Source organism: Macaca mulatta, chromosome 13 (genome assembly GCF_049350105.2).
Source record: "Macaca mulatta isolate MMU2019108-1 chromosome 13, T2T-MMU8v2.0, whole genome shotgun sequence".
In the NCBI taxonomy this organism is placed as follows: Eukaryota; Metazoa; Chordata; class Mammalia; order Primates; family Cercopithecidae; genus Macaca; species Macaca mulatta.
Genome location: NC_133418.1, coordinates 56,176,092 through 56,188,641, shown reverse-complemented (window position 1 = coordinate 56,188,641; position 12,550 = coordinate 56,176,092). Strand labels below are relative to the sequence as shown.

The 12,550-nt window shown below is 36.0% G+C and overlaps 1 protein-coding gene across 2 annotated transcripts in view; it reads left to right on the top strand.

Moving 5' to 3' along the window:
• APLF (aprataxin and PNKP like factor) overlaps positions 1–5,350 on the top strand; it is a 95,430-nt gene extending 90,080 nt beyond the window's left edge. For both annotated transcript variants that reach the window (XM_015112593.3, XM_028832435.2), the window contains one exon: positions 4,832–5,350. In XM_015112593.3, the coding sequence (XP_014968079.2) occupies positions 4,832–5,034 (203 nt within the window). In that variant the 3' untranslated portion in view covers positions 5,035–5,350. The remainder of the gene's footprint in view (positions 1–4,831) is intronic.
• Positions 5,351–12,550: the final 7,200 nt, after the last annotated feature.

Below are 12,550 nucleotides of genomic sequence, written 5' to 3'. Positions count from 1 at the left end.
AAGGTTCCTGTTGGGGCCTTAAAATTAGAACTCTGGAGTTAGAAATATCTTTGTGATCATTTAATCGAATGATTTGTAGTTTAAAAAGTAATTTCCGGCCAGGCGCAGTGGCTCACACCTGTAATCCTAGCACTTTGGGGGGCTGAGGCAGGTAGATCACCTGAGGTCAGGAGTTCAAGACCAGCCTGATCAAAATGGTGAAACCCCGTCTCTACTAAAAATACAAAACTTAGCTGGGCATGGTGGTGGGGGCCTGTAATCCCAGCTACTCAGGAGGCTGAGGCAGGAGAATTGCTTGAACCTGGGAGACAGAGGTTGCAGTGAGCTGAGATTGTGCCATTGCACTCCAGCCTGGGCAACAAAGAGAGACCTTGTCTCCAAAAAAAAAAAAAAAAAAAAAGTAATTTCCATTAGGTTATGTCACTTGTTCATTGTCATGAGCTTGTTTATAACACAGATAGTTGGACTTCAAACCCCTGGTCTAGTCCTCTTTCTCTTAAACTATGCTATTTTAAAGAGTCTTTTTGTTGGGTAAGATGTGAATGCACATGATCACATAACATGTGCTAATGATCTCTCAATAAACACTTTCCTTTCAGATTCAGAAATCACTTAACATCTTTAAAAGAAAAACAGATAAAAAGCCGGAACAACTTCCGGTTCTTATGGACAATCAAATGAGATCAGAGGTAACTAGCAGGAAGAAATTTGTAAGCATTCTAGGCAAAAATAGAGAAAAGACTTATTTCTTTCAAGTTTACCTTGACTTAGAAGTGTTAACCCAAATTTTAAAAAAAAAAATAAAAGAAACTTTCTAAGATAAATTTACTTGGAATATTGTAATGAGAATACGTGTGTCATTGTAAAAATCAGTATTCAGAGTATTTTCCAGGTAAGTAAATTTTTTTTTTTGGCTCAGTTACACTGAAAGGCAGAATTGGATATTTCTCAAAAAACACCTTCAGATTCTACTAGCAATTTTTAAAAAAGGAAAGTCACCTAGGTAGCATTTGTTTTATATAATATTTAAAGTTATTAATTGAATTTTCCACAATATAATCTATTAAATAATTGGTCCCACAAGGATAATCACATATCAGCATTTACAACCCTGTTATGAAGGATCTGTGTGACACCACTAACAAAGGACACAGAGCTGAATTCTAGAACTGACTTTGTGCTCATGTCATGACTTGGCTCTTCAGATGTCTTCACTTAAAGTATAAAGTACCTGTTCATATGAGTTAAGGTGGATTAAATTTGACTATTAGCTACGTTGAATTCTGTTACAGATGGTTTTGTTAGATTCTGGACTTCTTGTTAGAAGAACATGAATGTAAACATAAAATGTAAGTGATGATAGATATGAGCTTTTTTTTGAGTAAACCAACAAAATTATTCCGATTAATGTGGCCTTACTGCCTCAACAAATGAGGCTTCTTAATAAGTTGCTAAATATTTCCAGGGTTCACTGAGGCTTCATTTAGCAGAATTAAGGTCTTTTACATAATTCATTATATTGACTGGCAGGCTGGTGATCAAAAGTGTAGGCTAAAATAAGAAGGGTTTCTGTAAAACTAAAGATATTCAGTAGTTGATTTGCAAATGGTTCACTTATTCATAATGATATATTCAACAAATATATTTATTAAGTGCTCCCACATGTTAAGCACTGTTGTCTGAGCTAAGGACACAATAGAAACAAAGCCCTGCTCTTGCAGAATTGTACACAGATGGGCAGTGCACACATAAGCAATTATTTGATGTCATGTGTTGATAATTAGAAGAAAAATAAACTGTGTAGGAGGACAGAATAGCAAGGATCTGTACATGGTATGGGGAGTGCCATGTCAGATAGGATGGTAAAAGAAGCACTCTGATAATTTGACATTAGAGCCAAAGCTTGGAGGAGGGAGCAAGCCAGGTGATTATCTAAGGAAGAATATGCCAGGCATTGGGAATCATGAGTTTAAAATCCCTGGTGATGACCATGTTTGTACTGTAGGAATAGCAAAGAGCAAATACAATTGGAACAGTGCAAGTAAACAGAATGGCATAGGATGAGATCAGAAAACTACTAGTGGGCTAGTTGAGTACAGTCTTCAAAGCTGAGACCTGTAAATAAAGACTTTAGATTTTATTTAGAGTGAGACAGCTATTGGAAGGTTTTCTGACTTTTTTTGTGAAGAATAGACTAGAATGGAAGCAAGGGAGACAGTTAGGAGGATATTGTATCCCGGAATAAAGTGGTAGTACTGGGGCCAGGGCATTAGAGTGGATGTGATGAGAAGTGGTGGATTTACTTTGCAGGTAAAGCTAACAGGATCTCTTGAGGTATTAGATGTTGGGTTCTCGGTAAGGGATATTCAAGGATGACTACAAGATTTCTTGCTAAAACAACTAGATGGTTGGATGATTAGAGAAGTCATATATTCAAGACTGATAAATAGAATGACCAGATCTGGCTGAAGCAACTAAAGAGTTATGTTCTGGAAATGTTATATTCCAGGTGCCTGTAAGTCATCCAAGTACAGATAATGCTTAGGTATCCAGATAAATGAGTCTGGAATTCAGGGCAGTAGGTCAGGGCTTAAGATGTGAATTTGGGAATTTAGGACATAAGACTGGATGAAATCATCTAAGGAGTGAGTTAGAGAAGAAGTTCCAGCTCTAAAAAGTTAGAGATTAGGATGATGAGGAAAATCCAGCAAAGAAAACTGAGGAGGAGCAGCCAATGAAGTGAGCAGAGAACCTGGAGTTGTTTCAGCTTTGTATCTGTTTTTCTTGTAAAGCTGCTAAGTGATTTCTGAATCTGAAAGGAAACTGTTTATTGAGATATCATTAGGACATGTTATGTGATAATGTGCATTCACATCTTAGAAAAGAAAGTTATGTGTATAAGGTACTTCCAAGAGGAAAATTGACAAAAATAGAGATATTGATGTTCTTTCCTTCTCATTCCCTTTCCCAACTGTAAATTGCCTTCCAATTTTTAAAAAATGCATGTTATTATTTTTAAAAATATGGGTAACTGAGATTAGACATAAAACATGCCCTCAAGATGTTTACAGGAGCTGTGTATACAGATAAATGTAATGCAAGATTTTCCTTAAGGAACTGGTGAGCTTCCTACTATAATGAGAATTGTGCAAGTTATTATATTGCCTTTTTAGCCGTGGCTACCAAGAATCTTGGGGATAAATTTGATGCTCTATTTTTAACAATTGTGTTAAAAATTGAGATTATCATATGTGTATTCTGCTTTTTATGTTTTTGATTTCTACCTTTATTAGCATTTTATTATTGTAAACTGTCTCAAATCCTTTCTGGAATGAGTACTGATACTAAGAAAAATATAAATGTGGCCAGGCGTGGTGGCCCAAGCCTGTAATCCCAGCACTTTGGGAGGCCGAGATGGGCGGATCACGAGGTCAGGAGATTGAGACCATCCTGGCTAACACAGTGAAACCCCGTCTCTACTAAAAATATAAAAACTAGCCGGGCGAGGTGGCAGGCGCCTGTAGTCCCAGCTACTCGGGAGGCTGAGGCAGGAGAATGGCGTAAACCCGGGAGGCAGAGCTTGCAGTGAGCTGAGATCCGGCCACTGCACTCCAGCCTGGGCTACAGAGCGAGACTCCGTCTCAAAAAAAAAAAAAGAAAAAGAAAAAAGAAAAATATAAATGTATTGGGCTATAAAGGTTAAAAGGACAGATATGTTACTTCCTTTGTCATTTTTCTCATTTTTCCCAATTCATTGACTTTATTTTTAAAATTATAACTATATGTTGCATGTGAACATTTTAGAAAGATATTAACCAAAGTATATACTAAAGTACATACATTAATGTTTTTAACCTATACATTTGCTGTTCATCAGGGACTGTCCTCTGCCATTCAGATTTCTAGATACAGTCTTCTTAATTGTTTCTTGAATGTTCCACACTGTCCTAGAGTCTTTCACTGCTTTATTTTAAAGCAACTCTGTAGCTCACTGTGGAAGGAGTAGGATGAGGGAAGAAATGAATTTGGAGACAGAATAATTCTAGTATTATAATATTACTTAGAAATCTGTAAATTATAATGTCTGTTATGATGGCAATCCTAGTCTTATTGAAACATGAACTGTAAGAATATCTTAGACCTATAAAACTAAACTTTCCAAAGTATCTAAGCTAACGCCCTGATGTGTCAATAAGCTTTTGCTAGGTTTGCTGTAATAACAAACATTTCTAAATTTCAGTGCCTTATAACAATAAATACACTTATTTCAGTGTATTTCTCCTTATTGCAGCTGTGAATTGGCTGTGGCCGTGTGCCATGTGTATTCTCATCCTGGAATCCAGACTGAGGGATCAGCCTCTATCTGGGACATGCTTCTTGTGGCAGAGGGGAAATGGCAATAGCAGAACCAGAGAAAGAGTCTTAAAGCATCCTTTTGGAAGTGACACACACTATTTCCACTCACATTTCTTTGGGCAATCACTGAGAAGTGAGGAAGTATAATCATATCACAGGAAGGGGCAGTGAATAACTGGGACAAAAATACATTCTACCACATGGGAAGATGGGATGTTGTGAATATGATTATGAGATTAAGGAACCATTATTACTAATCTCATGGGCCATTTTAGTTTCAGGAACCTCATGGTAGGAAAAGTTAGAATAATAAATAACAAAGCATCATTTTAGTGCCCTTTCCAGAAATCTGTAGTGGTAAGCTATGCATTAATAAAATTAATTCTCTGGATGCAGAAAGACATTTTATAGGTAGATGTCTGTCATCCCAGGTTGAGTGGCGATTGATGTGTTGTACCAATCTTCTGTTTTTCAGTGAGAAATGTTTTAGATGAAGATAATGATAATGTTGGGCAACCCAGTGAGTATGACCTGAACGACAGCTTTCTAGATGATGAGGAAGAAGACTATGAGCCAACAGATGAAGATTCTGACTGGGAACCAGGAAAGGAAGATGAAGAGAAGGAAGACGTGGAAGAGCTTTTGAAAGAAGCAAAACAGTTTATGAAAAGAAAATAGTAACTAACTTCTGTAGTCATGTGTGCCTTACATTTACTTTTTCTTTGTGGGAAAACATTTATGAACTAAGGAGGTACTTAAGTGACAGTTATTTCCTTCTTTTGATAGTTAATGACTTCTACTACTGACTCTTTACAAGTGAGACATTGAAACGTCAGCCTTCAGTATAATAGATGGAATTTTTTGTTGCCTTGCCTTTTCTTTCCTACATAAAGCCTCTGGAAATAGGAAGACAGAGAAGGTAGAGTAAAAATGGATATTTTTGATGTACTTTGTATATTGGTAATAAAAAGTAAAAGCCATAGGTTGCGCAAAACTTTGGTCTTTGTAAGTTTTTTTCCAAAGATTATCTTTATGGAGTACTCTGCAAGTATAACCAGGCAAATTACATGAAAACATGCCTCTTTTCATTGTTACTGAAGTAATTCTGTAAGCAGAACAGGATTTTTTTTTTTTTTTTTTTTTTTTTTTTGAGACGGAGTCTCGCTCTGTCGCCCAGGCTGGAGTGCAGTGGTGCTATCTCGGCTCACTGCAAGCTCCGCCTCCCGGGTTCACGCCATTCTCCTGCCTCAGCCTCCCGAGTAGCTGGGACTACAGGCGCCCGCCACCTCGCCCGGCTAATTTTTTTGTATTTTTAGTAGAGACGGGGTTTCATTGTGTTAGCCAGGATGGTCTCGATCTCCTGACCTCGTGATCCGCCCGTCTCGGCCTCCCAAAGAGAACAGGATTTTTAAAATGCAGCCATTACTTAATGGCTTTTTTTTTCTAGTACCTTAGATGTGAGCTTTGCAATTTCCCTTACTACTTTTGTCCTTCGAAACTTGGGAAGATTGGTTCCAAATGGATACTGAAAATAGGTTCAACTAGGCTGCAGAAGAGAAATGTTCACCATGCAGGGAATGTTATTTTGTGTTCCACATCTGCAATTTACTGTATGTTTGAATTTAAAAGTCAAAAAACTCAAAGAATTTGACCTTTTTTTTTCAAACTAAAGTCCTACCTGATTATTGTAACTCTCAATGTGCTGTCTTTATATTAAGAATAGAGAAATGACATAGCTTTCTCAAATGGCGTGAATTTTGCCTTAGTTTTTTTGACCTCTGATGAAAGTAGCAAGTTGTTTACCAGTTGAAAGTTCAAGATTCTGGCCTCCCATATCAAGAAGAAACCACTTATTCTTCAGTTTCATGACGTATCTTTCTGTATTTCTGTTCTAAAACTACTTTAAGCCCTATAATGCTCTTCATTTTAAGTGACTTTGAATTGTTAAAATGTAGTTTAGAATCTTTAATAACAGTTGGGTTGCGTACACAGAGCAGGAGATATTTATTGAAATCATAAATCACTAAGCCAAAAGAGTCTTTGTTAAATACGAATATTTTCTACTCTAAAGGAACTTAAAAATTTATATTTTAAAAGAGCAAAACATATTTATAATATTATTTCTCAGTGCTTTTAAATATATCTCCCAGTAATTGTATAATACTTAATATTTACTTAAACTGGAACAAGAATAAGATAAACATTTCTCTAGACTATTACCTATTATTCTGATTTTATCTCTTATTGTTATTTGGGAACTATTTTTCCCCTTATAATGTCCCTTAAACCTTGGTAGTATAACAAGTCTATGAATGTAATATTTAACTTATTTTCATCTCTGTCACTAACTTAATCCTTGAAGAGTTACTTAATCTACTCCTAGGTATATACCCACAGGAATTGAAAACATTTCCATATAAAAACTGCACACAATGTCGATAGGAACATTATTCTGAAAAACCTATTAAAATATTCATTCCTTTTCAACTACATATCTGTGTAAGGCCTGGTTTTCTCCATGTACTTCAAGCAAAACAACATATGAGAGCAGACATAGGAATCTACATGTCTTCTAGAGAAGACAGACGTTAAAGAGATTTGCAAAAATTTAACACAATGCCATTCATCTCACTAAATTCTTTAAAATACATAATTTTTTAATAAAATATATGTTTGTGTTAGTGTGTAATGGGTTTACTCTTCTTTTTAAGTGAATTACTAAATATTTTTAAAATTTCTCAATTATAATCTCCAGTATGGTAACTATCTACAAGTATGACCCTCATAAACAAAAGCTTTTTGGGTTTCTCAGTAATTTTTAAGAGTGAAAAGAGTCCTGAGGCTGAAAATTTTGAGAACCACTCCAGTAGGTCACTGTAGCATTCAGTTGGACTAGTTATGCTAGGATAACCCCAAAATCTCAGTGCCTTAACACAAGGAACGTTTTCTTATACCAAGATTTTCTGTGTTGGGTGACCCTCTAGGGCACTGTCTTCCATGTAGCAACTCAGGATTCCAGCATTTTAGAGTCTCTGCCTTCTTGTAGTTGTGTCATCTGGATCATGAGAGCTTCTTAATCATGACTGCAAGGGGAATACAGAAAGTAGAGGGTTATAGTGTAATTAAAGGCTTCAGGCTGAAGGGACATCACTTCTGTTTGCGGCCCATTGGCCAGAAGTAGTTACATGGCTTTATCCACTAGAAGGGGCATGGGAAGTACAGTCTTATGGGTGTCCAGCAAAGATGAGAAACAGAGTGAACACTAGTAATGTCTACCACCGTCGCCAAAGGAGTAAGTGGTAAAAGAGAGTTGAGGACAAGATCTTGAGTGTGTCATAATTTAAGGAATAGGAAGATAAATAAAAAGATTCTTCAGAGGAATTAGAAGAAGAGGAATGTTAGGAACTTTCTGTGTCACAGGAGCTGAAAGTAGAATGAATATTAAGAAGGAAGAAGTAGTCAATATTGTCAGTTGCTATAGAATGGTTACACGCCTAAGAACTGAGATTAGATTTAGCTTCCTACTTCACCGAGATAATTGAAGCTCTTCGATGAGAACTTTTACAAACTCTCACCTGCATCTACCCACCTACCAGCTATTCTCAAATTCTTTATCTTCTCCCCTGGTATTATAGATAAATTGTTTATTATTTTATTTAAAACCATTTCCGTAGATCCAGGCATCTCTTATGTGCTTAAGGACTTTATACTGGTAATTCCTCCCCCTCTCCCATCTCATCAGTTTTTTCCTATGTACTGATTCATTCCCATCACCATGTAAACTTAATGGTATTTCTTACATCTTAAAAAAAAAACAAAAAACTTCCTTAATTCACTCCCCCAACAGCTTTACTACCCTATTTATCTTCTCCCCTTAACAGCAAAATTCCTCAAAAGTGTTGTCTATACTCGCTGTCACCAGTGCCTATCCTTTAAGTCCTTTAAATTGTAACAGAAAAACATCAAAAGAACTAACATAACTAATTCCATTTTCATTTAAGGGGCCTTTACCAATTGCTACACATAGGCTGGGATTTCAGAGCACTGACATTAAATGTAAAAACCGGAATGATGTAGTTTTTGAAACTAATTCTGGGATTATATATGTAAACAACTATATTTTATTAAAGATTTATAGGTGTATGGTGACCTGACCAAGCACAAAGAAGTTCCCAACCCCCTTGGACCCTTACTGGTGCCCAGATATTTGTACTCATTGGTCACCTTTTGGTCCCAACCCTCTCCTCTTCCTTTTGCCCTTAACATAAAAACAGCCTGAAATTTGTTCTGATTTAAGATGGTATTTTAGGACGTTAGTCTGCCATATTCTCAGTTTACTGCCTTTCCAAAATTAAGTTGCTTTCCTTGCTCCAACTCCTTGTCTCCCTACTTACTGGCTGTTGTGCGGTGCGCAGGATGAGTTTGAACTTGGTTACAAAATCAAGCCTTTCCTACCACCTTTCCATTGAAACTGCTTTTGTCAGGTGCATCAGTGATTTCCACTCTCCTGAATCCTATGGTCATTTCTTAGCCCTCATCCTTCTCAACCTTTCCTCAACATTTGAAACAAGCAAGATGTCAGGGTGTTCAGGAAGAAATGGTGGAGAAGAAATAAATATATTGATTGCAATCACTCCAGGGAAGTTTAGAGATGATAAAATCAGTAGAGGTTTGTTTTGTGTGGCATTGTTTTTACGGTGGGAGCACAGAGCATGTTTTACAGGCAGAAAGAAGGAATCTGCAGAGAGAGATTACAATGTTGTGAAAGTTAAGGAATGGGTACTTGTACTTCTGTTAGCATTTTTGTATTAGTTAAATTTATTAATACAGTGATCCTTAAACTAGCTGTGCATCAGAATCCCCTGTGAAGTTCTTTTTTAAAAAAAAATAGGTACTGGGTTTCCTGAGAGACCGACTGAGTCAATCTCTCAGATGGGGCACTAGTATTAGTACTAAAATATGCACACATACACACACACGTGCACACACACACACACTCTGTTTCATGGATTAGATGCTGTTGAAGGACAGCTTTGGAAAGCAGGCAGTATAAGCCCACTTTATATATCTCTAGTGAGCAGTTCAGTCCAGCCCCAACAATGAAAAGCAAGCAGAGTTTGTGACACCTCAAAAGAAAATTAATCATTCTGAAGTTTGGGATTAATCTGTGAGATTTTCATTTTTCATAAAGCATAAACAATGGAAAGTCAAGAATAGAATTAGCCAATACTCTTCGAAACCATAAAATTATACACACAGTAATTCCATCAGTGACACACATTATTCTTGAGATTTTAGCCTTCATTAGCTGTGAGTTTAGCAGCTCACATTGGTGCTAACTACACTGTCAGGAAACTTCCTTGTATGTGCCATGGGTGTCATTTTGTCTGTGGAGCCCACAGTGGAAACTTCCTATGGTGTAATGAAATTAGAAACAAACTACCAAAGGACAGGAAATATAAATCTAATGGATGTGACATTTTAATCCATCCTTCTGAATAGATTGAAATCACACCTCTGGAAAAAAAGGCATCAGGTTGAACTTGTAAACTGTTTAAAAATAAGCAACAATCAGAGTATTATGTTACTATTATGTAGCAAGTAATATATTTGAAGAAAAATAATATTGTCTTACGTGTATATATTAGAAAAAAGACTAATAATAAATCAACTGAGTATTTTAGAGCTAGACAAAAGCAGAGCATCACAATTAGCCAGGGATAGGACAGAATTAGTAAAGTAAAATCTTGAGATAAAAGACTAAAAAAAGAAAACCCAACAGACTTGATCAATAAGACAAAAAATAAAGAGAACTCTTAGCAAAAAAAAAAAAAAAGACATTAAAAATAAAAAGGGTTAGAACTACAAAAAGGGATGTTTTAAAATTTTGTAAGAGAGTATGTACAACTTCATGTTAATTTGTAAATTTAGATGAATGTATGACTTTCTAAAAAAATAACTTTCCAAAGTATACTTTATAAAACATTAAAAAGGGTGAACAGATTAACAGCCACAGAGGAAATGGAAAGTATTCACATTTCTACTCCTAGGATAGTACTAAACATTGGGAATTACAAATGAATTATATAAAACTTTTATTCAGCAAACAATTTCCCTGTTACAAGAATTACTATAGAATATGGAAAAACATGGAAACTCCAATTCTTTAAATTAGCCAAAGAAAACTTACAAAGTAACCTCAATATGAACATGGATATTAAAATCCTAAATAACTACTCAATTGACTTTAACAATGCACTAAGATATCCTGTCCTAGAAGGGTTTCTGTTGAGAGTGTAAGGGTAGTTCAGTGTCAATAAATCTATTGTTGCAATTCATCACATCAGCAAATTAAAGGAATGACTTATGATCTCATGAAAGGCCAAAAAAGGTATTGATAATTCTGTATTGTTCCCCTTCAAAACACAAACTAATAAAAAGAAAACTCGTGATAAGATAAGAGTAGAGTGAAATTGTTTTGACTTGATGAGTACCTTTCAGAAATCCACAGTAAGCTTCTAAGCTCACAGGGAAAGATTAGAAGTGTTCCCAGTGATGTCTGACACAAGACAAAGATGTCCACTATCATCTCTACTCTTTTGTTTTCTTCTGAAATCCTTAAGAAATTATGTATTGAATAGGAAAAAAAAAAAAAAAAAAAAAAGACCCTGGTACATAACATATTTAACTAAGAAACACAAGAATATCAACTGAAAAATTATTAAAACAAGATTTTTAAAAAAAAAATTGGCTAAATACAAGGTCACCCCAAATTAAGTTTCCCTATATATCAGCAATAAATGGTCAGAAAAATGTAAAGAATAAAGATCTTATATAGACAATCCACAACCCAAAATGCCTAGTAATAACCCTAACTGTTACTGGTGGAGGGTGTCCAGGTTCTTGGCATTTTGAACAAAGAACTGGACAAAATGCACAAACAAAAAAGCAAGGAAAGAATGAAGCAACAAAAGCAGAGGTTAGTTGAAAACGAAAGTACACTCCACAGTGTGGGAGCTGGCTGAGCAGCAGGCTCAAAGACCCCAGATACAGAATCTTCTCCTGTCCAAATACCCCCTAGAGGTTTCCCATTGGTCACTTGGTGTTCGCCTCATGTAAATGAAATGGTGGCCCGCAATCAGTCTGATTGGTTGTGAAAAGCAACCAATCAGAGGCTGAAGTAAAGTTACAAATGTCACACTCCTATGCGAATTCCTATGCAAACACTGGTTGCTTCCTGCAACCAATCAGAGGCTAAAGTGAAGTTAAAAAGTTGCATGTCTATGCAAACAAAGACTTGGCCAGCAATCAGTCTGACTGGTTGTGAACAGCAGACCTCAGTCTGATTGCTTGCAGACAGCAACTAATCAGAAGCTGAAGTGAAGTTACAAAGTTACACTTCTATGCAAACCAATCAGAGATACTTTCTGCAACGAATCAGAGATACTTTCAATTTTCCATCTGCTGCCAGAAAAGGTGGGGGTTTGCAAAGGGAGTAGCCTCTGGTCCTTTTGTTACTTAGGCATGGAAAGTTGGGGTTTTCCTTTTGATTTAGTTCTAGGAAGTCAGTGTGAATTGGCCTTAGGTTCCCTGCCTCCAGACCCTATTCCCCTGCCTCAATTGTACAAGACCTACACAATTAAAACATTAAAACTTTAACGGACATGAGGGCCTGACACAAATGGAGATGCACACACCATATTTCTAGATAGAAAAATGCAATGTTGAAAGATACAGATTCTTCCCAAATTATAAATTTCATGCAGTGTTGCTCAAAATTCCAAATGGATTATTTATATATAAAGTTTTATGATCTAATTCTAAAGTTCATTTTAAATAAAAATGCACTAGGCAAATCAATAATCTTTGAACAAGAACATTGGGGAGACTTGCCTACCTTGTTAAAATGTCTATATCAAAACAATAGAGCTATATGTGCTTTTTATTTTTAAAAAAGGGATATTGGTGCAGAAAAAGACAAATAAATAAAACAGAAGAGAGACTCCAGAAGCAGACCCGGTTCTATATAGGATAAAAATGCAATTTTAAACCAATTGGGACAATTCAAAAAATAATGAAATTATATTCTTGCCTCATATTCTGAAAAATAAAATTTAGGTGAATTAAAAAGCAAACATGAGGAAAAATTAAAATATGGGAAGGAAGTGCTCCCTAACCTAATGTTGAGGAAAGT